This window comes from Notothenia rossii (genome assembly GCF_949606895.1).
Source record: "Notothenia rossii genome assembly, chromosome: 7".
NCBI lineage: Eukaryota > Metazoa > Chordata > Actinopteri > Perciformes > Nototheniidae > Notothenia > Notothenia rossii.
In genome coordinates, this window is record NC_136905.1 from 42,513,061 (window position 1) to 42,537,517 (window position 24,457).

At 43.2% G+C, this 24,457-nt stretch overlaps 1 protein-coding gene and 2 long non-coding RNA genes across 6 annotated transcripts in view; 1 reads left to right on the forward strand and 2 right to left on the reverse strand.

Annotated features, from left to right (window-relative positions):
* LOC307013659 (uncharacterized protein) overlaps positions 1 to 24,457 on the forward strand; it is a 467,775-nt gene that overhangs the window by 249,645 nt on the left and 193,673 nt on the right. Inside the window, exon 6 of one of the 2 annotated variants that reach the window (XM_079641135.1) lies at positions 13,806 to 14,627. The exons of the other annotated variant lie outside the window; for it this stretch is intronic. Within the exon in view, the coding sequence (XP_079497261.1) occupies positions 13,806 to 13,834 (29 nt within the window). The 3' untranslated portion in view covers positions 13,835 to 14,627. Of the gene's footprint in view, positions 1 to 13,805; positions 14,628 to 24,457 lie in introns of those variants that run through there. 2 annotated transcript variants of the gene reach the window in all.
* LOC307046523 lies at positions 728 to 3,002 on the reverse strand. 2 transcript variants are annotated; one of them, XR_013810140.1, is made up of 4 exons: positions 2,842 to 3,002; positions 2,513 to 2,580; positions 1,968 to 2,011; positions 728 to 1,088 (listed from the first exon to the last, which is right to left on the reverse strand). It is a non-coding gene; the product is annotated as an uncharacterized lncRNA (long non-coding RNA). The 2 variants fall into 2 exon arrangements; XR_013810141.1 differs by having other exon boundaries at positions 770 to 1,088; positions 1,968 to 2,580.
* On the reverse strand, positions 3,438 to 8,835 carry LOC307013661. Of its 2 annotated transcripts, none has more exons than XR_013801015.1 (4): positions 7,807 to 8,835; positions 6,091 to 6,285; positions 4,566 to 4,726; positions 3,438 to 4,144 (listed from the first exon to the last, which is right to left on the reverse strand). It is a non-coding gene; the product is annotated as an uncharacterized lncRNA (long non-coding RNA). The 2 variants fall into 2 exon arrangements; XR_013801016.1 differs by having other exon boundaries at positions 3,446 to 3,726; positions 7,807 to 8,820.

The window sequence follows — 24,457 nt, forward strand, 5'->3', positions numbered from 1 at the left end:
GGTATACCCCCCAGGTCTTGTCCTGACTGAGCACAGGCACCTGTAGCCTTGGCTACTGTGCTCTCAGTGTTTTGTCTCCCTGTTCCTGCCTATTGGCGTCAGCTGATAGAGGTGTTGGTTTTATCTTGTTATGCACAATGTTGATTCTTCTCTCAGAACTAGCTAAATATGGGTCTGGGGTAGAGATCTTCAGAATTGGTTTGGCATCTTTTGTGTCAATTCGTGGCACACAACATGTCTTGTGAATAAACCATCAGTTTGCCATCAAAGTTCCTGCTCTCCTCGTGTCTCTCTGACTCCTGTTTCCATTGCTTCAGAAGTTTCCATCGCATATGAAAGATTTTCACATGTTTGTAAATTATTTTGGTTTCAGTGTGTGTGTTTCACATGGGTGAACAGTATATTTATATGTTATGGAATGAAATACAATGTCAGATTAGGGGAAAGTTAGGGGAGTGCATGTTAATGTGTCTGGAGGTGGCGTGTTCCAAAAGTGTTTGGGTTTGTCTGCCGTGTGTGGGCTGCGTTCCATTTCAAATTGCCGCCTGTACAATGTATGCACCAGTCTGTGATATGCCGATGTGCAGGCCCGCCCCTCCATACACGCCGATCACACAGACTGCGTCTGCCTCTCGCCCTCATCTTGTGGAGGGAGCCTCATCTGATGCGCAAATGCGGCGCAATTGAGCGCGCCACAGTTTCTGCTGCGAGGCTCCACTAGCTGTAATCGGCTTGGTGTGTCCAGGGTTTACACACCACCCCCCCGTCGACGCTCGCGAGGGCCTCATCACATCACAGCCCTGCCGATGTGATATAATGTATAGGACCTTTTTCCTCATGGGTGTCATTCACAACAGACCAATCATGACAGTTTTAGAGAATGAGTTTGTATGGATACACTTAAAACATATTTGTATTTGTCTTGGCTTCAGCTCACTGATAACATAAGAACACAAATAGGCACAACACTTACATAGATGTTTTTTTTATATGTATTTTATTACTCCAAAATAGAAGAAAAAAAAGTCAGCCATATTTAACTGGAAAAGTTTTCCTTTGGCTCCCAGGAATTTTTCCACTTCGCCCCACTGTAAAACAGAAACAGTCAATCAATCAATCAATCAATGTTTATTTATATAGCCCAATATCACAAATGTTACATTTGTCTCAATGGACTTCACAGTTTGTACAGAATATCAGTATGACAATACTGACACAGCAAAAAGTATTACTTTTTGGAATATGTAGTTCTACAGTATGTTGACAATGCTATTTCAAATGAGAAGATATACTAAGTCACTCAAAAATATCATGATGAAAGTGCAGTATAATGTATATATTTATATATAACACGTACATCATATATAATACAAGGTACATTTTTTATTTCAAAGTCAATGTTTCATTTGACCAATTCTTTGAATTTGCTGTCTTATCAATGCCCAAACATACAGCACTAAACTTAGACAACTGCCTGCAAGACTGCACACAGAAATAATACTACTTATTACTACTAACTATACTTATAGTATAATTGTTAAGAACAAATGTAACAAGTCAGTAATTACAAAAGAGATCAAATACCATCCAGCCTCACATATCAATCATTTAACCTTTAGTGATATTGATCAATGATAAACTCTATTGTATATTTTAATTTCTATTTCAATGTAGGCTACTTCCCTGCTTATGTGTTACAATCAGACAACGTTTCTAGGGCGCGATGTCTGAATGACGAAGGGCAGAGAACTTGGATGTCTTTATGGCGCAAACGTCTGATAGAGCCATTGATGACATGGCTCCCCACCCCCATGTGATCAACTAAATTCAATTTACTGCTGAGGAACCCAAAATGTTTAAGTTAGTGATCTCAGGGTTGATGAAGTTGGTTGGTAAGACTACTTTGTGGCCCCTGTTCTGCCAGACCCATCAGCTACACTGAAGGAAACTTCAGATTAGATACATACCATCCAGAGCAAGACTGCCACTGCACCAACACCTCGGTATGGCCCTGAGTAAAGAAACACAGATTTTAGGTAAACTTCATTTTTTTCAAATGTCATACATGTAAATACAAAAAGTCCAGTGAAATCAAATGATAATTTGAAATAATAGTAGGTACGATTAACTCAAACATATGAAGGACTGTAACATAGTCAATAGCATTTTCCCCATCAGTTTAATATTTTGGAATACTATTATTATTTAAAAAAATATTTGTACTGCCAAGAATAGGAATTCACCTACAAAGGATTACAAGAAAAAATGTAATATACAAATAAATGGCTGGACATGATGCATTAATGCGACATGAAGCATTACACAAGTACCTCAACCTTAAATTAATAATAAATTATTGTTACTGTAATTTCAATATTTACATTAGCAGTCATGCTTAAGACTGAAACACTCCTTTTAAACAAAGTATACGAAAATCCAATAAGATAAGACTTGGTTCCACGGAAACATTATTGTCATTGTTTATTTATTTAAAAATATTTTCTAAACAAACCTCCCTGATTCGTTCCCTCAGTAGTTTTTTGTAGGGGAAAGTGTCTGACCCTTGATGAATGGGACATTCTGCAAGGAATTAAAAGATGGTAATAAGTTGAAGTTCAGCAATAACCTCCTAAACATTGCCTAACATCACATTGTGCTCAATTAAACTGTTCAAAATGGCACTGAGACTTTTGATACTGCAAAGTCTTAAACAAAACAAAAGGTGGTGTATTCTAATTGTACCGATGATTGTTTTCTCTCTCTTTAACTAATTCAATGTGCAAAATCAAACACAGTTTCAGTCGATGTAAATAAGATAATTACTAATTAACCCGCACATACCATTAATTGCCACTTTATTCCTCGTTGGTCTTCTTTTCTGTGAGGAAGACACTGAGGAGAGAGCAGGAGTCAGGCCGGAGGAGAGAGCAGGAGTCAGGCCGGAGGAGAGAGCAGGAGTCAGCCCGGAGGAGAGAGCAGGAGTCAGCCCGGAGGAGAGAGCAAGAGTCAGCCCGGAGGAGAGAGCAGGAGTCAGGCCGGAGGAGAGAGCAGGAGTCAGCCCGGAGGAGAGAGCAGGAGTCAGCCCGGAGGAGAGAGCAGGAGTCAGGCCGGAGGAGAGAGCAGGAGTCAGCCCGGAGGAGAGAGCAGGAGTCAGCCCGGAGGAGAGAGCAGGAGTCAGGCCGGAGGAGAGAGCAGGAGTCAGCCCGGAGGAGAGAGCAAGAGTCAGGCCGGAGGAGAGAGCAGGAGTCAGGCCGGAGGAGAGAGCAGGAGTCAGGCCGGAGGAGAGAGCAGGAGTCAGCCCGGAGGAGAGAGCATGAGTCAGGCCGGAGGAGAGAGCAGGAGTCAGGCCGGAGGAGAGAGCAGGAGTCAGGCCGGAGGAGAGAGCAGGAGTCAGCCCGGAGGAGAGAGCAGGAGTCAGCCCGGAGGAGAGAGCAGGAGTCAGGCCGGAGGAGAGAGCAGGAGTCAGGCCGGAGGAGAGAGCAGGAGTCAGCCCGGAGGAGAGAGCAGGAGTCAGCCCGGAGGAGAGAGCAGGAGTCAGGCCGGAGGAGAGAGCAGGAGTCAGCCCGGAGGAGAGAGCAGGAGTCAGGCCGGAGGACACAGGAGTGAGGAAGAGAGTGAACTCAGTGTCAGTCTCGGTGGTAAGAGGTACAGACAAGTCTGATCCTGGGTCTGCGGCCATTTCTGCCTGTGTGGTACAAGGGCCCTCAGGTTCAACTGCCAAAGTCACTATTGAGAAGAAAAAAAAGTAGACGCATGGTGAGTAAATGACCAAGTATAATCCGCCATATACATTTATAATCTGAGTAATTACAGCTAAAAATGAAACAGCGGAACATCAGTGATTCTGTGTTACAATGGCGTTTGTTAGCAACCAGGAAATGACACCAGTAAGGACAAACAGATGAGAATGCTGCGTGGGGTCTGGGTGCCGTGTTGGCGGGACGTTGGGGGGCTCGCTGCTCCGCCCTTTGAGGCTCGAGGAGCAGACAGTGTGAGCTGGATTACTGGTGTTGTTTCCTGGTTGCTGTGTGGGGTCTGCGAGACAGCGAGGAACTCAGCCTGAGCGCACACACACACACACACACTCACATCCAGGCTGTGAGTGTGAGTGCGTGTGTGCGTGAGGAGATCCACGGAGCCTCGGCTGAGAAAAGATAAGGCTGAGTGAGTGTGTGTGAGCCGGTACGTCACTATGCCCGTTACGTCACTATGCCCGTTACGTCACTATACTCAGGAAGATTTTTTTTTGAAAAAGAGCAGCATAGACAGGTATTTTCTGTGTTAGAGTTTTACTCGCTACAGGGTGTACTTTGAGGGTTTGTGACTCTGCAGACCGTTTACATGCAGGAAAAGCTTCATAACACAGAAGGGGACGGGTAATAACCAGAAAAGCATGACATGGGCCCTTTAACTGACAAAACAAGACATAACGACATATTTGTACTACTTGGTAAACAGTGATTCACATTTTTTTACATTTAAAACCAGATAACTGGGCAACTAATTTACAAAAAATGTTAACAGATAAATTGCTGAAATATAGCATGCAGATTTGTATACTTTACCATTAATAAGGCTTTCGTAAATCCTCTTTATGGTAACAAGTGCATTGTTACCATCTTCTGTCTCGATTTGCCATGGACAGATGCAATCGGCAAAAACCATTTGTGCCTCTCTTGGCAAGAAGGAGGATGGGACGCCGATCTAACATTTTCCATTTGTGGAGCTGGAACACAATGGACACAAAAAAACAAGAAATATTATGTACACAACAGTTCTAAACATTTTCACACACCTAAAGCCATTATAACTCCATTTATTTTGCCTAAGTGAAAAATGCACTGATGTGATACGTGTGCACATTGAGGAAGACACCCCACAATTAACCAGGTGTGATTTTAGACCCCTTTTAGGGGAGCCCCTAAAAAAGAACTGTAAAAAAAAAAAGAAGTTTATCGAGCTCGGGTTCACTTTGAGTTTTTTTTACATGGGCATAGTTATTTTTATATGGGTTAGGGATGCCAGCGATTATTCTATTTTTCGAATATTCGTTACAGTCTCCATAATCGAAAATTATTTTTAAAATTCGATTTTATTTATATATATTTTTATTATTATTTATGTATTTCTTTTTTTTCCTGGCTTAGTTTCAATTCGGCGGCGAATAATCAATTAATATTCGCCAGGGCTGTCCGATTTTGATCATGGTCAGTTTCTGGCATGCCTAATATTTGTCCATTTAACTCTCACATTCAGATATCTGAATAAGCTACATTTAGCTTTGAAACATGTCAGCAAGCTATAACCTATATCATTTCAGGTTCAAAGTTCCGCATTAACAGCACTTCAGATGTAAAGCTGGTGTTACAGGGGAATTTTTAAAGGACTGTTCGAACACGGCTCAAAGTCAGAGACTCTGGTAAGCTTAATGAAAGTGCTTTTAAGGGCCTCTTTATTAATACTAACTCTTTCCAGGTCTTGATTGTCTTTCAAGCACTATATTAATATGGGCTGGTTTTGATTCACTGACATTCTTGGTTTTACCATTTATTCAAAAATGTATATGATATTTCATTTATTTTACTTTTGGAAACCATAGTCACATAATTATGTGTTTTCTATACTATGAAGTTCCAAAATAAAATATAAAACACCAAAATGCAGGTTTTTTTGTAAGATATAATTAGAAAAACCTGTACATTGAAGCTCTGATTCTAGGAATTACCACTGGCCTGAACTATGTTACTTCTGGTTAAGAAATAATGTTTTACTAAAACTGGGTGCTTGCAAGTACAAACACTATCTAACATCAGTTCGAAAAAATGTGTTATGCCTTTACAGCTTTAAATACAACGGTGACAACAATTTTGCTTAACACATTACATGAAGTGCAGTAATCGTGCACTAGTCTGTACTTCTCACATAAACTTACTTAAGAAATTAGGATTATTTTTAAAAAGTAAATGAGGGCGACTGTTGGAAAGTATAAATCAATTCAGTAATTTAACAATTTGTATAAAAAGATTAAGATCAGGGATTATTTACACACTTTTTTATGATAACTGACATCTGCAAGAGAAAAAAGCTTACCAGTAAATGTGTCGAGTCATACACTTTGTTGACACTGTGATTTTTCTTTTGCGTGGCCTTCCACTCCTGTGCAACCTTTTCTTTTTGCTTGGAGAGTTTCTCTTTGTCGGGTTGGATGGCACCACATTGTTTGCATTTTTTACTTGCTACTCCTATGCTTTGCCTGCATGTCTGGCACACTTTTTGAGTAGGCGTCTGTAACAGAAACACAGATAATGTCAGGGAATACCAAAAATAAGAATACTATACTACAAATGTTTACAGGATTCATGTATTTTATTATATCGTGAAAAATCTTGTTAAAACAATGAACTCATGTTTTTTTATCTTTTAGATAGGATGAACAAAAATCACAAGAGTAAGGAAAACAATGTTATACAGAGTCAGTCACATGTTTAAAGTGACTGTTATGAACAACCCTAATCTGTCAATATCTGGTTGATCCAAAAGTTGATGCTCCATCATCACAGAAAATAATACTAAAATCATCATTACCAGGGGTGTATTGCTAATTCTATAAGTTCTGCACGTGTGCACGCGCAGTTGTGGCTTGTTTTGAAGCTTATGTAACTACTGTCAATTAACACTCCAGCCAGAATCAACAAAGAATGGTCATTTATTAAGTCTGCATTATTGAATAAATGTGTGATTCTTACAGTAAATGCTGCACACAGCTGCGTGATAGTTAAGTGATCAGTGAAGGACCTTTATAAACTAACTCCCTCCTGCTGAGGTACAAAGGTTACTATATAAAAAGTGTGCACATGTATTTAGTATCCTATCCATGTGAATATGTTTTAAGTGGGGGTGGACCTCATGTCCTCTAGGGGGGTCCGGAGGCCCCCGTGAAGTTAAATGCATCAATCTTGTGCACTTGAGGGCAAAATTAACTAAATCTATGGATACATCTGTCAACACCCATATGAAACTTAACTGTATACATTTCAATAATAAAAAAAATGATAAGAATAATACTTTTTTTAAATGTATCTTTGTGCATATTTAACTATTTACTGTTTTGTTTTTTTATGCATTTGTTGTATGTCCAATAGTATGAATTGTAATGATTTCATCGATGTTTTAGATTCATTCGATTTTTTTTAGGGTGCTGTGTGACGTTGAACCTGCGACCTGCAACCTGTGACCTATGAACCTGTATTTGTATACTACCAAAGGAGCTATTGAACCTAAGAACTTGAATTTCCGACTCCTATTGTGGAACATTACAATAATATAAAAGTGTGCCTTGGAAATATGTATTTCCATATATGGTGACCAAACTGTTTCAGACCCACTGAGATAACTTAGACTAAAGTTAACTGTGTAAACATTACATTAGGTACATTAGCCTCTTAGCCTATCCGTTATCATAGCTAGCTAGCACCAGATGCTAACAACCATCCCCGTTTTAGGTGCCGGAGCGGTGTTCCGGCAGTATTACACCCCTGGTCACTCTTCACTTAATAGATAAATAGTATTTAATATAGTTATAAAGAATGTGACGTTTGATAACATTTGGATCAACCGCATGAACCGATGGATCACATAACTTCCATGCTCACGTTAACGTTAGCTGATTCTACTTTTGGCTAATTTAGCTTTGCTATCATTATTCCTAGGTAAACATAGTAATCTTAGTCACTGTACTAGACGACAAAATAAAACAACATAATACATATCCCAAAATGAATATACTTTTGATATCTGACTACTCACGTTTATTAGCTTGTCTGGGAAATAAATGGATGTTGTCTGATGCAGTGACGAGTCCAAAACCCCGGTAAGTTAGCATTTGACCACTTCCGGTTCCCTCGCGTCAGAACCAATGAGATTTCTCCATAGGATTTGGGAAAATAGCTCGAAATAAGGTCTGTGGTCGACACAAATTTAAGAGACGGATCACGTTTTGTTCTACGACAGACAGCCGTGATTTTTGAAGAGTGTACGTGTCTGAAAAACGATGGTTGTTAACAGAAGTTGTCGAGGACGTTGTACGTCATTACGCCGCCTCCCGTTGATTTAAAACGCGCCCGTGGGTCGTAAAGGTATACAGGCTGACGCACCCGTTGATTGAAAACGCTGCTCTGGGTCGTATTAATGGGTCGGAAAACGAGGAAAACAATCGACCTATTTGGTCGTATTAGTTGGAGGACTTGTTGGGATTAACAGGTGCGATGATTAGGCTTGTGAATGGAGGGAAGTGATAGGTTAGCTGAGGAGTGGGGAGTGGCGCTCCCTATCCTTTAGTGAAGGGAGCGAGTATTGCCATGACGCGCAATACGAAGTGATAGGTCTTCCTGCCTGAACTTGCGCTGAGCTTCATTTCAATCAGGAGAGACGTGATGTATGGAATACATGTTTATTATCGGGTCACATTATATAAATGAAACATAATGATGACAGTTTATAACAAGTGAATGAAATGGTGTTTGGCGATTAGGCCCAGGTTTTGTAGGATGTCATTCGGGAAGGGAAGAACCGTTTCCGATGAACCCCCAAAAGAAGTGAAGGTATGAAGTACTGAACGTGATGAAATCTTACCTTGTGGGATGCAGTGGAAATCTATGGATGAAAAGAGAGGTTAATACATGTGGGGATTTAGGCATCCTCACTGGACGTACAGGGCTTCCTGGACGTACAGGGCATCCTGGACATACAGGGCGTCCTGGACATACAGGGCTTCCCGGACATACGGGGCATCCCGGACGTACGGGGCATCCTGGACATACAGGGCATCCTGGACATACAGGGCGTCCTGGACATACAGGGCTTCCCGGACGTATGGGGCATCCCGGACGAACGGGGCATCCTGGACGTACAGGGCATCCCGGACGCACGGGGCAACCTTACTTCGCAGGGACACATTTTATACAGACCCGAAGGTTACAACCTGGACGTACAGGGTTAGACATGCAAGGATAAACGTGAGCCGCGGGGCGAATATACGTGCTGACATGCTAAGAACCACCACCAGTTATATGCATACGTACCAATTTGAAGGTTGGAGAGACCTTTGGATAGCCAGCACGGCACTGGCGTTCGGACGAATGTAGGATGAAAAGCGGTTGTTGTAGGGAAGAGGAACAATTACCTTGATTGCGGCAGGTTTGCTGCACCTATCCTGAACGAGCCCTGAAATGCTCTTAAGACACCACCACCAGTTATATGCATGTTTACCAGAGGTAAACTGGAGAGATCTTGGATAGCCGGCATGAGCCGATGCCCGGCGAAGAGGGAGATGTAGACAATGTAATGCGGCTGTTAGCTTGAGTACAATGATGCATGAATATCATACCCTGCTTAACATAAGCCATGTGAGCATGAACCAAATATATGAGTGCAATATGAGCAGCATGAAATAATATTTGCTTAGGTAAATGCTGAGACATGACCCATGATATAGGCAGGGCTCAACGCTAACTTTTAAAAGTGGTTGCCAGGCTGGCAACCAGGCATCCGCTTTTGGTTGCCAACTGAAAATACGGTTGCCCTTTTTGATACCTTATATTTTAAATAATTAAGATGCTATACAGTTATAAATCCACTTAATAATGAACATGTGACACGAGAATGTTCAAATGCTTTACAATAAGTAATTAACGCACTTATTTGAACCTAAGTGGTAGTAAACTTGTCCACCCTCAATTGCTGGTATACAAAATACCAGTAGTGCTGCTGTTGTCCTGTCTTCATAGATCCCTCACAAATGAATTGAGCAAGTCACTAGTTTCTTGATCATCCGTTGTCTCCCTTTCAATGTGGGTTTTCTTGACCTTTGTGCTGACCCCCACCATAGACCCATTGGCCCTTCAGCATGAAGTCTTGGATTGGCCAGACTAAGACATTTCTAATGTTAAATAAATGAAAACCATTCATAGTTAAACATTTGATATTAATTATTGATGCTGTAAATTACCTTTAATATGTCTAACTATATTTAAAATGTGTTACCTTTTTATAGAGTGATTATAATTTAATGCAACCATTTTCTATGGTAAAGTTTCGTTTTGCACTTTTATTTTGTAGTAATAAGATTGGGACTCTTATTTTGAAGGAACTTTTACCGGAAGTGAATAGAACATTCCTCTTTGTTTTTCGTTCGGGTTTTACCTTACGCTCCATCAGTTGAATCACTTTGAACATTCATTGGAGAAGTTGAGGTGTTGGCTGAACTTTTATCACAGTCAAGCAACTTATTTTTGCTTCGCCATTTTGTTGTAAAACAAACACACGGCGCACCGCGCACACAAGTAAACGTGCATCGCTTCTGGCTCTGTAATCACGCCAATGCACGTGCAATTTAAGTATCAGGTTCTGACTGGTCACAACAATTAAATATCACTCTTAAAAACGAATATGAACATTTATCTATTTTGGGGTGCACGTTTGCTGTCCTTATTTCTTATGTTAAAAACTGGTTGCCACTGATCGCAACCAAAGTCCAAGACGTGGTTGACATTTCCAAATGGTTGCCAATGGCAACCGTTACTATCGAGCCCTGGTATAGGACTAGCTTAATTAGCAGTTTAATTACGCCACGGTGAGACGTAGATGCTGATGTGCTGTTTGGGTGATTAGACTGCCTTCTATCATCTTACATGAACATCTCTTTCTCCCTGAAAGAAACCCCCAAAAACCACGGATGGGCAGCATCCGTGGCTGTGTGAAGCTTGAAACTGCGGTACTTACTGAGCATTGTGACGGGTAGTAGTTACCCGAACTGCATAACTCCATGCTGTAACGCGTTACACCCGACACTGCCTGGAACTCACCTTAACCCTAAACTAAAGCAACGATATTCTCTCTTTTTTCCTCTCTCCTTTTTCTTCTTCTCTTTCTCTCTCTTCTTCTTCGTTCTTCTCTTCTTTTGCTTTTCTCTTTCTTCTTCTTTTCTCCTTCTTTCCTTTCTCTCTTTTCTTTCTTCTCTTTTCTTACCTGTTTTAGCGGTGAGGCGCAGGGAAAGGAGGCGAGCCTGCTGTGCGCTGAACCTGCTAGTAGTGATGTTACGTATTGCGCCGAGGCTTCGGAGCGTGTGTCGAGTAATCCCCAATCTTTTTGTGAAGCATGTATCGAGGCTTGTATCATTTTGGGCCAGTGACGTCATCGATGACAAGCGAACCTCGCTGCCTGTCGATACCACGTGACTGCTTCGGGAAGCGATTCATTTGGACCGTTGAGCCACAACGCTCATAATACCCATGGATGTATAACAAAACCATATTACCCCTCCTGTACCCGGGTCCGCTGGTGACACGATGGAATTAAAAGAGCTCAGACCCTCACTTATATAGAGGTCGGAAAATGTCATAAGTATAAATAGATACAAGCATAAATAATTGTAGGAATAAAACATGAATAAATAAATGAATAAATGCAGATAAGATATATCCAGTGTTTTTTTGGGTAGATTCAGCGTGTGGGCTGTGGCTCGCTGGAAAGCAGCCGACCCACGACCGCAGGGTTTGCTTATAGAAGCTACAGCTAAATGAGATAATGCAGTTAATAAATGTATTCCTGATATGGTTTAGCCTTCTCAGGCTACAACGTGGTTAAGTTTATGAATAATATTAAGGAATACGAATCCCTCTTTGCAATGTTTACCAGCCTCCTATAGGCTTTTCAATCACAATCGTTCAACTGGAATGAAAACAATATTGTTAACATGAAAATAGGATTTTATGTTCGTTGTTTAGAGTTATTCTAAGGCTTTACTCATTGGGAACTCGGTATGAGATAGAGCGCAACTGTTGAGATTTCCAATTTGCCTGTTTTACACGCTTTGACCAACAGGGGTTTATGTTCAAATGAAGCCCATGATGAAGCCTCATGACATGAACCCTTTGCGAACCAATTGCTGGAAAGCTTCAAAGCTTCATAAGGCTTCATCTCGCCATCACTACCTGCTTGCCACCTAAGACGCACTTAGAGACCAGTACTGCTACTGAGCCGGGAGGAGAAGTAGCTTCAATGAGATGTAGCTTGAGCCCTGCCTGCCTGCAAGAGGGGTTGTGGTTGAAGCCGGAAGTGGGTGAAGCTTCGCAAGCGATGAGGGCCCGTTCCGCGTGAAGGCCGGAAGCGCCGCATTTGAGCGGCCCTGATGCCAGTGATGCCCTCTCGAGAGACTGAAGGCGTGTGTCAATTGTTTGCCTGAAGTAGCCCATTTCCATTAAGCCGGAGGAACTTCCGTGGAGCTCAGTATCCTTGTCTTTTTCTTCCGCATCCGGGTTTGCGGGGTGGCCGGCTAGAACCGCTAGCCAACTGGGGAACGCCCCCTGTAGCTTAATCCGCAAGACTGCGGAGCTGATGAATTAATACCCGGAGCTGGGACGAAGCCCTGCTGCTGCTTGCGCGTTGACACCTGGAAGACAGCTGATGGAAAAGGGGAGAGCATATATAGAGGGGTTAACAGGTGCGATGATTAGGCTTGTGAATGGAGGGAAGTGATAGGTTAGCTGAGGAGTGGGGAGTGGCGCTCCCTATCCTTTAGTGAAGGGAGCGAGTATTGTCATGACGCGCAATACGAAGTGATAGGTCTTCCTGCCTGAACTTGCGCTGAGCTTCATTAGATTATAAAACGGACAAGTCAAATCAAGCAATCTGATTGGTTCTTAGCCGTGATATACTGAGCGTATAGACAAGTTTACGCGCCAAAACACGGGTAGCGCCATAACCCTACACAAATGCACTTCATTTCCGCCGGAAGTCTTTTGCACAGCGTCTGTCGGTGTAAACCGGTGTAAACAGTCAGACGGGCACTGGTGTAAACACAGCGATTTCGATGCTAACAGTGATGCTAGCTTGGGAACACGATTCTACTTCTTTGACTGGAGATGGCGTTACTCTCCCCCATCCGAATTCAGTGCAAAACTGGGAGGATAACATGACGACGTGGCCCAGCATAACGTACAGCAAAATTTGCTCCTACTTCGTTCAATCCATGGCAATAGATGGAAAAGCAATGGACAGTCTGAAGGCATATCATAAGGCTGCGCACATTCTACTTTGCCCACATGCTCCCGAAAATTGTTGACGATTTTGTTGAGGGAAGGTTACAGTTCTGCAGTAAATATCTCAGCATTTTAAAACCAAAATAAACTGCCTTATTTAGGTCATGCCCACAGGAGCCAACAGTTGTCTGTTGTTTACATAATGCACAATTTACATGATCTCTTTATGCTGTGCAATATATCATATGTGCCTGTACTGTTTGAGTGAAAATAAAGTTTGATTTAATTTAATTTCATTATTGCACTGTTATTGCATTATTGCATTTCATATGTTTCCTTAGAGTGCTACAATTTCTTTTAACACAGTTCATCATTCATATTAAGCTCATACTGTACATAAATAACACTGAATTAATTAATTGTTGAGAGGAAACTAAAGAAATGGCTTCAACAAGAAAGATCACATGTTTAATCCTAACAGGTATTACAAATTAAAATATAAAAGCAGCCCACACAATTACATCACTATGAAAATATTCATATATAATATTAAAAAATACAATGCATGCAGTATTTGTTGTGTTTATCTGTATTTAATGAACAACATGGCTGGGTGCTGGGTGCTGGTTTGTGGTCGTAGCACTCTCTATCTAACCACTCGTTCAGGTGCTTTCTCGAGTGATTGCAACCAACTACCGCACACGTAGTTCCCGAACCACTTTTCTTCATGTTGTAATTGTTATATCCTCTTTGTCTCTGCGATATCAGTGCTTTGTCGGCACAACGGAGCTAGCTAGCAAAACAAACCCAGTCCGCCAAAACGGAAGTGCATTGCATCGAAGGGAGGAGTTCAGGATGTAGAGCGGAAACGGCTCAATAACTTGTGTATACCATGGGTAGAATTGTAAGTTACTTTTCACAACAAGTCAGTATTGTCAAGGGGAGAACACTGAGGCATGAACTCAATTGCACGACTCAAAACTCAGACTCAGATAGCGTTTCAAAATAAAGACTTTACTGGAATTTGCACAGTAATAAAACAAGGAAAACAAAACCACTCTTTCGAGGAAAACTATAATGCGATCTATAGCATAGGTCCGTGAAAGGTCCGTGAAAAGGTCCGTGAGGTAAGCCGATACGTGGTCTTCGTGAGACAACGAACTGACAATTAACAGGAGGGAGCTAACACAATATATACACAGGTAAAGGGGACACAGTTGGAAACAATCAGGGCGGGGAAAATAATCAAGGACGCAGGAGACAGAAAAGGGGCGGGGAGCGTGGAGGCCTGAAATGAGAGGAAGAAATAATTAAGGGTATAGACATAAAGCACAAGACAAAGGGACATGACAACTCTAACATAAAGAATAAACTTTCACAATAAGTTTCTTGGACATGACAGTACCCCCCCTTCTAGGGACGGCTCCTGACGGCCCAGGCTCCTCTGAGTTGAGGCGGTCAAAATCCTCAATGAGGCTTTTGTCCACGATGAAGCGGGAAGGAATCCATTGCCGCTCCTCAGGACCATAACCCTTCCAGTCAACCAGTAACTGTCGCCCTCTACCCCTTTTCCGACTAGCCAATAGTGACTTGACCGTGTAAACCGGACCTCCATCGATCATCCGGGGGGGCGGGGGGGGTTTGACGGTGGGAACCATAGCGCTCTCCTTCAATGGTTTTAATTTCCCTACATGGAAGGTGGGATGTACCTTCATGGCCCTGGGAAGCCGTAGTCTCACTGAGACTGGGTTTATGACCTTGGTGATGGGAAAAGGACCCACAAACCGGGGAGCCAGTTTTCGGGAGAGTACGTGGAGGGGAAGGTCTCGTGTAGAGAGCCAGACTTTTTGGCCTGGCTGGTATACAGGGGCTGGTCGGCGTTTTCGGTCTGCTGCTCTCTTAACCAGTTGTGAATTCCTGCAGAGTATCTTCCTAGCCGCAGCCCACACGCGCCGACAACGCCTGACCAGAGCGTGGGCAGACGGGACCGTGACCTCCCTCTCCGTGGCTGGGAACAGTGGCGGCTGGTAGCCATAAACACAGTGAAACGGGGACAGGCCCGTGGCAGAAGTAGGGAGGATGTTGTGTGCATACTCAACCCAGGTGAGGTGCTCGCTCCAGGAGGATGGATTCTGGGACACCAGGCAGCGCAGGCAGGTCTCCAGTTCTTGATTTAGGCGCTCTGTCTGGCCGTTAGACTCCGGATGATATCCAGACGAGAGACTGACCGTGGCACCGATGAGGCTGCAGAACTCCTTCCAGAAGCGTGACACAAACTGGGGGCCCCGGTCGGAGACAATATCCTTAGGGAAACCATGAAGCCGAAACACATTCTGCATCATGACCTCCGCCGTTTCCTTAGCTGAGGGCATCTTTGGCAGAGCAATGAAATGTGTCATTTTGGAAAATCTGTCCACTACCGTGAGAACTGTGGTTTTACCTCTAGAGAGGGGCAGGCCAGTGACGAAGTCCATGGAGATCTCTGACCAGGGTCTGTTGGGAATAGGGAGTGGTTGTAATAACCCTATTCGCGACCTGGAAGAGGTCTTGTTTCGAGCGCAGATAGGGCACGCCTCCACATACTCCTTCACCTCCTTCTCCATGGATGTCCACCAGAAACGTTGTTTAACAATGAACATAGTTCTCTTGACTCCGGGGTGGCAGGTGAGCAGCGAAGTGTGAGCCCAGTGGATCACCTGTGGTCGCTCGGCCTCCTGAACAAAAATCCGGTTAGGCGGGCAACCCCTTGGTGCAGGAGCTCCAGCATTGGCACGTATTACCTCCTTTTCTACTGGCCAAGTCAGCGCTCCTACCACCCGGTTCAATGGGATGATGGGTTCCGGCTCCTTGGCTGCAGGCACAGGGTCAAACAGACGGGACAGAGCGTCAGGCTTGACATTCTGAGACCCCGGCCTGTAGGAAAGAACAAAGTCAAAACGGTTGAAAAACAAGGTCCACCTAGCCTGGCGGGAGTTCAGTCTTTTGGCCTTTCTGATGTACTCCAGGTTCTTGTGATCGGTCCAGACCACAAAAGGATGCTCGGCTCCCTCCAACCAATGCCTCCACTCTTCCAACGCTAACTTCACGGCCAGCAACTCACGGTTTCCCACGTCATAATTTCTCTCTGCCGGGGAGAGCTTCCTGGACAGGAAGGCGCAGGGGTGAAGTTTGTTGTCCTTCTGTTGTTGCTGGGAGAGGACCGCTCCCACCCCCTCGTTGGAGGCATCCACTTCCACCACGAACTGGCGAGTGGGATCCGGCATGGTAAGTATGGGGGCAGTGGTGAACATCTTTTTCAGCCGAGAAAAAGCCTCCTCAGCCTGAGGAGACCACACAAAAGGCACCTGAGGGGACGTGAGGACATGAAGAGGAGCTGCAATAGCGCTGAAGCTCCGCACAAAACGTCTGTAAAAATTAGCAAAGCCTAAAAACTGCTGCACTTTTTTGCGAGAGTCAGGGGTAGGCCAACAGGCTACTGCGCTAACCTTCTCTGGGTCCATCATAACCTGACCTGGGGAAATGATGAAGCCCAAAAAAGTGACTGTTTCCACATGAAATTCACACTTTTCAGCTTTGACAAACAACTTATTTTGGAGCAGTTTCTGTAGAACCAGGCGGACATGTTGTTTGTGGGTGTGAAGGTCAGGGGAGTAGATCAGAATGTCGTCCAGATAAACAAAAACGAAACGGTTCAGAAACTCCCTCAACACGTCGTTGATCATAGCCTGGAAGACTGCAGGAGCGTTTGACAATCCAAACGGCATGACCAGGTATTCATAATGTCCTGAAGGGGTGTTAAAACCCGTCTTCCATTCATCGCCCTCCCTGATCCTGACCAAATGATAGGCGTTCCGCAGGTCTAATTTGGTGAAAACCTTGGCTTCCTGAAGCTGCTCGAAAGCGGACGAGATGAGAGGGAGGGGGTACCGGTTTTTAACCGTAATGTCATTGAGAGGTGAGTAGTCGATACAGGGCCTAAGAGACCCATCCTTTTTGCCCACGAAAAAAAAACCTGCCCCTGCTGGGGATGAGGAATGACGAATAAGCCCTGTCTTGAGGGAGGCATCAATATAGTCCTTCATGGCCTCTTTCTCAGGTCCTGAAATTGCATAAAGTCGACCCTTAGGAATGGGAGACCCGGCAATCAAGTCAATAGCACAGTCATAGGAGCGGTGAGGAGGAAGAGCCAGAGCTTTGGACTTACTAAAAACTTCACTAAGGTCGTGGTAGCAGGAAGGAACTGAAAGTACATCCGGAAGATATATTTTTGGGACTGTATCCTGCCTAACACTCCCAGTGTTACATCCCCTGTCAATCTCTGCTACCTGCTTAAAACAGAGATCAATGCAATTCTTTCCCCACCCCTCCACCCTCCCAGATTGCCAATCTATGTGAGGGTTATGAAGTTTCAACCAGGGAAACCCCAAAATGAGTGGATGTTGGGCTGAGTTAAATAAGTGAAAAGACATAGTCTCATGGTGGTTATCATTACATCTTACTTCTAAAGGCTCCGTTTGGTGAGTCACTTTAAACAACAGCCGCCCATCGAGAGCACTCGCTTCAAGAGGCTGGGGTAGAGGTTTAGTTTTTATGTCCCATTTTTTAACTAAACCCCAATCCATAAGACTTTCGTCCGCCCCTGAGTCAATGAGAACACCATGAGTAACTACATTGTCTCTGATTTTTACCTGGATCCGGGTCAGGGTGCGAGGAGGAAAGTCAGAGGAAGAGATCCGGCTCACCAACGTACTCCTCTTCATTGGTGAGCCTCCTCTTTTACCGGACAAGCCGCTTGTGGGTGTCCGCGCTGCCCGCAGTAGAAACACAGACCTTCCTTGAATCGACGCTGACGTTCTGCCAGCGACAGCTTGGCGCGGCCCAACTGCATTGGCTCCTCCACGGAGCCAGGGGGCGCTGTTGTCCGGAACGCAGGTGGTGAGGGGTGACGGGGCCTCCAAGAAGAAGTAATATCCAGCGGCGAGCGTCTCCTCTGGAGAGGTGGATCAACCGCATCCTTGGATTTATTCCTTCTCCTCTCCGTCAAACGATTGTCTATACGTAAAGCCATGGATATGACAGAGTCCAAATCAGCGGGCAGATCGAGAGGCGCCAGCTGGTCTTGTAAAGAATCCGAGAGACCGCTGACGAAAGCGTCAAACAATGCAGCGGAGTTCCAGCCGCTGTCGGCTGCCTTAGTCCGGAACTCGATGGCGTAGTCAGCCACACTCCGCTGATGTTGTCGCAGCTTGATCAGAGCCCGAGCTGCTTCCCTGCCCGGCGTGGTTTGATCGAAGGTCTTCCTCATAGTGTCTATGAAGTTTTCCAGAGACCCGCAGATAGGCGAGCCTCGGGACCATTCTGCCGTGGCCCACGCTGCTGCTCGGCCGGAGAGATGAGAGATCATAAAAGCCACTTTGGAAATGTCCGTGGGAAAAGCAGCCGGTTGGTGGTGATAGTGTAACTCACACTGCACGATGAACGGCCGGCAGCCTTCTGAGTCCCCGGAGTACCTTTCGGGTGGAGCCAGACGCATGGAAGCCCTGTGCGGCTCAGTAACCCGGTTGGGATCGAATCCGGTCACCGCTGGAACCGGAGGAGTCGTAGGAGGAGAAACAGCCTGCAGGTGAGTGAGCATACGCTGAACCTCTGCTGCCAGTAGATTAACTTGGGTCGTCAACGATGTTTGTAGTTCCCCCTGGCTGCTGGTTAGATCCTGCACTCCCTGCTGCATGGTGGCCATACGCTCCTCTTGTTGCCCAAGACGTTGGCCCTGAGAACGGATAGCGTTCTTAATCTGATCTGAGTCGGCTGAGTTCATTTTGATGGTCAGTTCGTACTGTCAAGGGGAGAACACTGAGGCATGAACTCAATTGCACGACTCAAAACTCAGACTCAGATAGCGTTTCAAAATAAAGACTTTACTGGAATTTGCACAGTAATAAAACAAGGAAAACAAAACCACTCTTTCGAGGAAAACTATAATGCGATCTATAGCATAGGTCCGTGAAAGGTCCGTGAAAAGGTCCGTGAGGTAAGCCGATACGTGGTCTTCGTGAGACAACGAACTGACAATTAACAGGAGGGAGCTAACACAATATATACACAGGTAAAGGGGACACAGTTGGAAACAATCAGGGCGGGGAAAATAATCAAGGACGCAGGAGACAGAAAAGGGGCGGGGAGCGTGGAGGCCTGAAATGAGAGGAAGAAATAATTAAGGGTATAGACATAAAGCACAAGACAAAGGGACATGACAACTCTAACATAAAGAATACACTTTCACAATAAGTTTCTTGGACATGACAAGTATCCCTCCGCGTCTGAGAAAAACAGTATAACGTTGGGCTGAAAAGCAAACTGCCTGCAGTTTGCTTTTCATACTGGAACAAGAAAGCAGCGGAGAAGTAACGGGGCAGAAGCCCTTCTTTTTGACGCAGCGGTCCAGACATAGACATCAAACGGTAAAACATATTCAGTGTGCAGTTCCTTTGGCATTAGGGCAGGGATATCTAGATACTTTTGAGGGTTTAACATAATGAATTGTGCTACTTTTAAAGCAAGCAACGATGTTTTCAAATCTTTAATCAAAGAGGTCCGCAAAAACGCTATCGACCAATCAGATTGCTTGATTTTGACTTGTCAGTTTTCTAAATATATTTAAATTTATTCCGTTACGAAACAAACTTACAAAGCATAAAATGGAAACATTTAAGATGAACTTCGACCTCCGGGGGGGGGGGGTCTTACTATAGTATTGAGGAGTGGATTGAGCAGTGCCTATCTCCAGAAAAAAAAGCACCTAAACTACGACATGCAGAGCTACGTGAAGAGCAGGTAGACCAACTGGAAAAGTACCACCATTCAAAAGCTTTCTGATGCGGGTCTTGAAACAAAGCAGAGAAATTATGACCGTTAGTGGCCACAGGTGCAAAAGCTCTCTCCAGAGCTACTGGAAGCCCAATCTCGGGGACCGGAGAAAGTGGAGCAATATTCTCGCCAAGCCAAGCAACAGCCTCGACCAACCTCAACCTATACAAGTGACCACGTAAGCAATGCTACTGATGCTGGACAGTTTTTCAGTGGATGCACAATAAACAGCAACATACACATTAATGTAAATAAACAGCCAAATAATGGATCAACGCTCTCTGTCTAATATGTTCGCTTGCTGTTAGTAAAGGCAACGGAGGGACTATTTTATTTTGAACATCATTATTTACGAATAAAAACTATTTAAATTAGAGTGTGTATTTTTCTTTCATATTGCCACACTTGGTAACCGTTTTATAAAAGCTTCGCGTCGGGCCGAACCACGCCCCTTAGCTGTGATATAATGAGCATATACCACGGCCTGTCGTGAGCTATTGCTTAAATATATGATATGATAATTACATTTGAGTTTTATTCATTTCTTATCTTATTTTGGATTTTATTAATCTATGCTATCCTGTTTTTCACTCTCACTACTGTGTACAAACACCCCAACAATATTACAGAAAAAATATACTGCATAAAGCAAACTATATACTTTATTTGATCTAAAACATTGATGTTTTTTCATTATAGTAGCCTGTGAAAACCATAACAAATAAGTGATTAAATGCTACAGTATTCAACAAACACAACTGCAGAGCTGCAAACATTGCAAACAGACTAAGTTCTACAACACCCAGTTGTCTTTGTGTATTTGTGAATGAAGCGCAATATCATAGTTAAATCCTGTAATTGAACAAATGGGGAAATTGGGCAACGCCCTCTAGCAATTTGGCAACACCCCCAGCCACTGGGATCCGCTGGGCTTTTGACTGGGACACACCAATGTGAGTCCTATCTGGAGTGCTACATCTGTATGATGCTGTCACATCTTCAGGTCAGCACTACAGGCGCAACAGGAGAAATCTGAGGAAAACACCACACAACAGTAGTAATGTTCATCCCACTTCCATCACATTAGTATGCATAAAAAAGTGACAGGTCACACCTCCCCCCATTATGCAAATGAGCTAAGTCCCGCCTCCCCTTTGATCGAGGTGTGAGATCTCAAGTAGGTGTGATATCCCAAGTAGGTGTGAGATCCGTCGATAGGTGGGGGGTTAAAAAAAACCACTGTTGCGCCTTATGGTGTATAATAAAAAAAAATTCAATCACATTAGTATGCATAAAAGGTGACAGGTGGGCCCGCCCCCAAGCGTGTGTGTGTGTGTGTGTGTGTGTGTGTGTGTGTGTGTGTGTGTGTGTGTGTGTGTGTGTGTGTGTGTGTGTGTGTGTGAGCCAGGCCCTGCCCCCTCCTCCCCCCTTCCTGCCATCTTATCACTAGACAGAGGGGGGAGGGTTTCTCTCTAAAACACAGTGTCTGTAAAGGAGACTGTCTCCCCCCACTTCCTGCCATCTCTCTCGCTGTTTCTGCTGATGTGTAAAATATACAAAATAACGTTTTGTATACTTACTCTCTTGTTAAAAGGTGATGAAGTTTGCAGCGTAAGCCAGCCATCAGTGTTCTAGTTTTAAGGTTTTGCATACCTCAAAGTGTGTCTAAAAGTATCTTGGCAAGAGAAAAAAAGCCAAAATCCGCCTAGGCCATTAAAAAGAAACCGAATTCCACGTTTTACAAATGAACAGACACAAATGCAGACTTGACTACTTGGCAGTTGATTAAAGCAGATGTGTCCTTTTTCATCTCTCAAAGGTTTGGGTCCTGTTCAACACTGGGTATAGAAACATATTCAATATACAGTCATTTGTACGTAAATATTTTTTAAGTTGTAAGCCCTTAGAAATATACATTTAATTGCATTTAAAGTGGCTGTAGACAACTTATCATAATGAAGTAGTTGATTGCACAAATTTGTAATGGATGTAAAATAAAGACGACATTAGCATTTAAATTGGCTCCCTATAAGACTTGCTTTTTCTATGAAATTATGTCTGGTTCTGAGTAGTGTTCTCCCTTTCACAATAAAAAGCCCAAACACAATACTTTCTGAAACACTGCAGGAAGTAATGTGGTAAAATGGAAATAAAAATAGCTTACAGTAGCTCCCAATTAGTTGAACAATTGGAAAACCGCAAGGACTGTGGAAACACCTACTGGCAAAGGATTGTGGATGCAAATTATGCAAAGAGGAAGAAAAAACATTCTATCTAAAGCTATATAACACAATCTGCATATTGACAGTATGAGTACAACAAAAACAGTATGCATGTTGATGCAAACGACGATGTTCAGGAAACGATCAATCAAAATCGAAGGATCCAATGTATTTTTAAATGGAGCAGAAATAGAACTAGTCTCCCAGTTCAAGTATATTGAACAGGGAGTGTCATATTGGACTCGCACTTGACTTTTTAAGAAACATATCCAGAAAGTATCCAATACCATTAAATTCAACTTGCAACATTTTAAACAAATTAGACCTTTTCTTAACTGTCAATGCTGCAAAGTTATACCTCCACTGTACGATTCTATCCCACATTGAATACTGTTTTACAAACTGGTCGTTTGCTTGTGCCACACACCTGAAACCCATAGAACAGCTGTTCAAGAGAGCTAGCCAGGTGTTTGACAGAAAGCCACAGTCATACCACCACTGTGCAATCCTTGAAAATCACAATTTCTTGAGTTTTTGACAATTTTATGTCTTGTAAAAGTATGTGTTTTTAAAAAAATAATATTTACATGGGCTGGCCCCCCTCCCCTTGGGGGAATTCATCCACAGAAAACACACTGGACGCACCACTAGGTCAGAAACCACAGGAGACTGTGAAGTCCACCACAGACGGACCACCTTTGGACAAAATGTCCTCTCCATTAAAGGCAGCTCATTGTGGAATAGCCCCCCAACTGAGATACGGGATTGTCCCACTTTAAATAGTTTTAAAGGTCAACTTAAAGAATGGTTGAGCAACAAACAGACGTGTAATCACCGCTAAATAAATGCACTTTAACACAGGGGTATCTCCTCTTGCACTTTTATGTAGCGCTTTTTATCTTATCTTGCACTTTATATATCATAGCTGCTACATTGTACTGCCATGTGGTAAATGCTTGTATGCTGCTCATGCTCTTTCTGCATATCATGTATTTTATTTTTGCTGTATATATAAATGTCATGTTCTTATATGCTGTATGTGATGGGACTATAGATGGAAATTAGCTCAAAGCTAAAATCCGGCTCATTTACACTTGTAAGCATTATTTTTGTTTTAAAGTGTTCATCAATGTGCACTACGGTAGCCCTGAAGAAAATTAAACATTAAAATATGTTATCGATGTCCCCATTCCCAGTTTGTTTTGGGAATAATTGCGATGTTTACTATGTTTTTGGTAGCTCTTAACAAAACAGAATTTTTGTAAAAGACTGCAACTCTAAAAGGCAAGTTTGTGATTTTAACACTGTTTCGATGAAACAATACATGATACAATATTACGACTTTTTACCATATTTTTAACACAATATACTTGTACCTTTTTTTTTTTTTTTTGTGGTTGTAGGGCTTCAAAATATTTTGCATGTCATGCATAAACACGGTGCCATCTTTTCCTTGAAACTGACGTGCTGTCCGTTTTACAAAACAAGTTATTTTTCTGCTTCTTCATCCTCTGAATTTTCCTCCCCCGTCCCTCTTCCTTCAGCCAGCACAACAAGAATCAAGGTGGATCTGTGAAATGAAACACCTCTTCCCAAAGCGTGACTTCCCTATTGAGAGCATGCGTCTTTGGCAGTGTGTGCTAGTATGGTTTTTGAATAAACACATCAGTATTTTAAAAAGTCAATTAGTATCAGCCTCCCATCGACTTTTTAAAATACTGATGTGTTTATTCAAAAACCGTACCAGCACATAAGCCTGTTTTTTGTGTTTTCAGTGTTTTCGGTGTTTCAGTGTGTCGGTGTTTCAGTGTTTCTGTGTTTCTGTGTTGTTGTGTTTTTGTGTTTTTGTGTTTCTGTGTTTTCTGTGTTTCTGTGTTTCTGTGCTTCTGTGCTTCTGTGTTTCTGTGTTTCTGTGTTTCTGTGTTTTCTGTGTTTCTGTGTGTCGGTGTTTCAGTGTTTTTGTGTTTTCTGTGTTTTCTGTGTTTCTGTGTTTCTGTGCTTCTGTCTTTCTGTGTTTCTGTGGTTCTGTGTTTCAGTGTTTTTGTGTTTCTGTGTTTCTGTGTTTTCTGTGTTTTTGTGTTTCTGTATTTTCTGTGTTTTCTGTGTTTTTGTGTTTCTGTGTTTTCTGTGTTTTTGTGTTTCTGTATTTTCTGTGTTTTCTGTGTTTTTGTGTTTCTGTGTTTCTGTGTTTTTGTGTTTCTGTGTTTCTGTGGTTCTGTGTCTCGGTGTGTCGGTGTTTCAGTGTTTTTGTGTTTTTGTGTTTCTGTGTTTCTGTGTTTTCTGTGTTTCTGTGTTTTTGTGTTTCTGTGTTACTGTGTCTCTGTGGTTCTG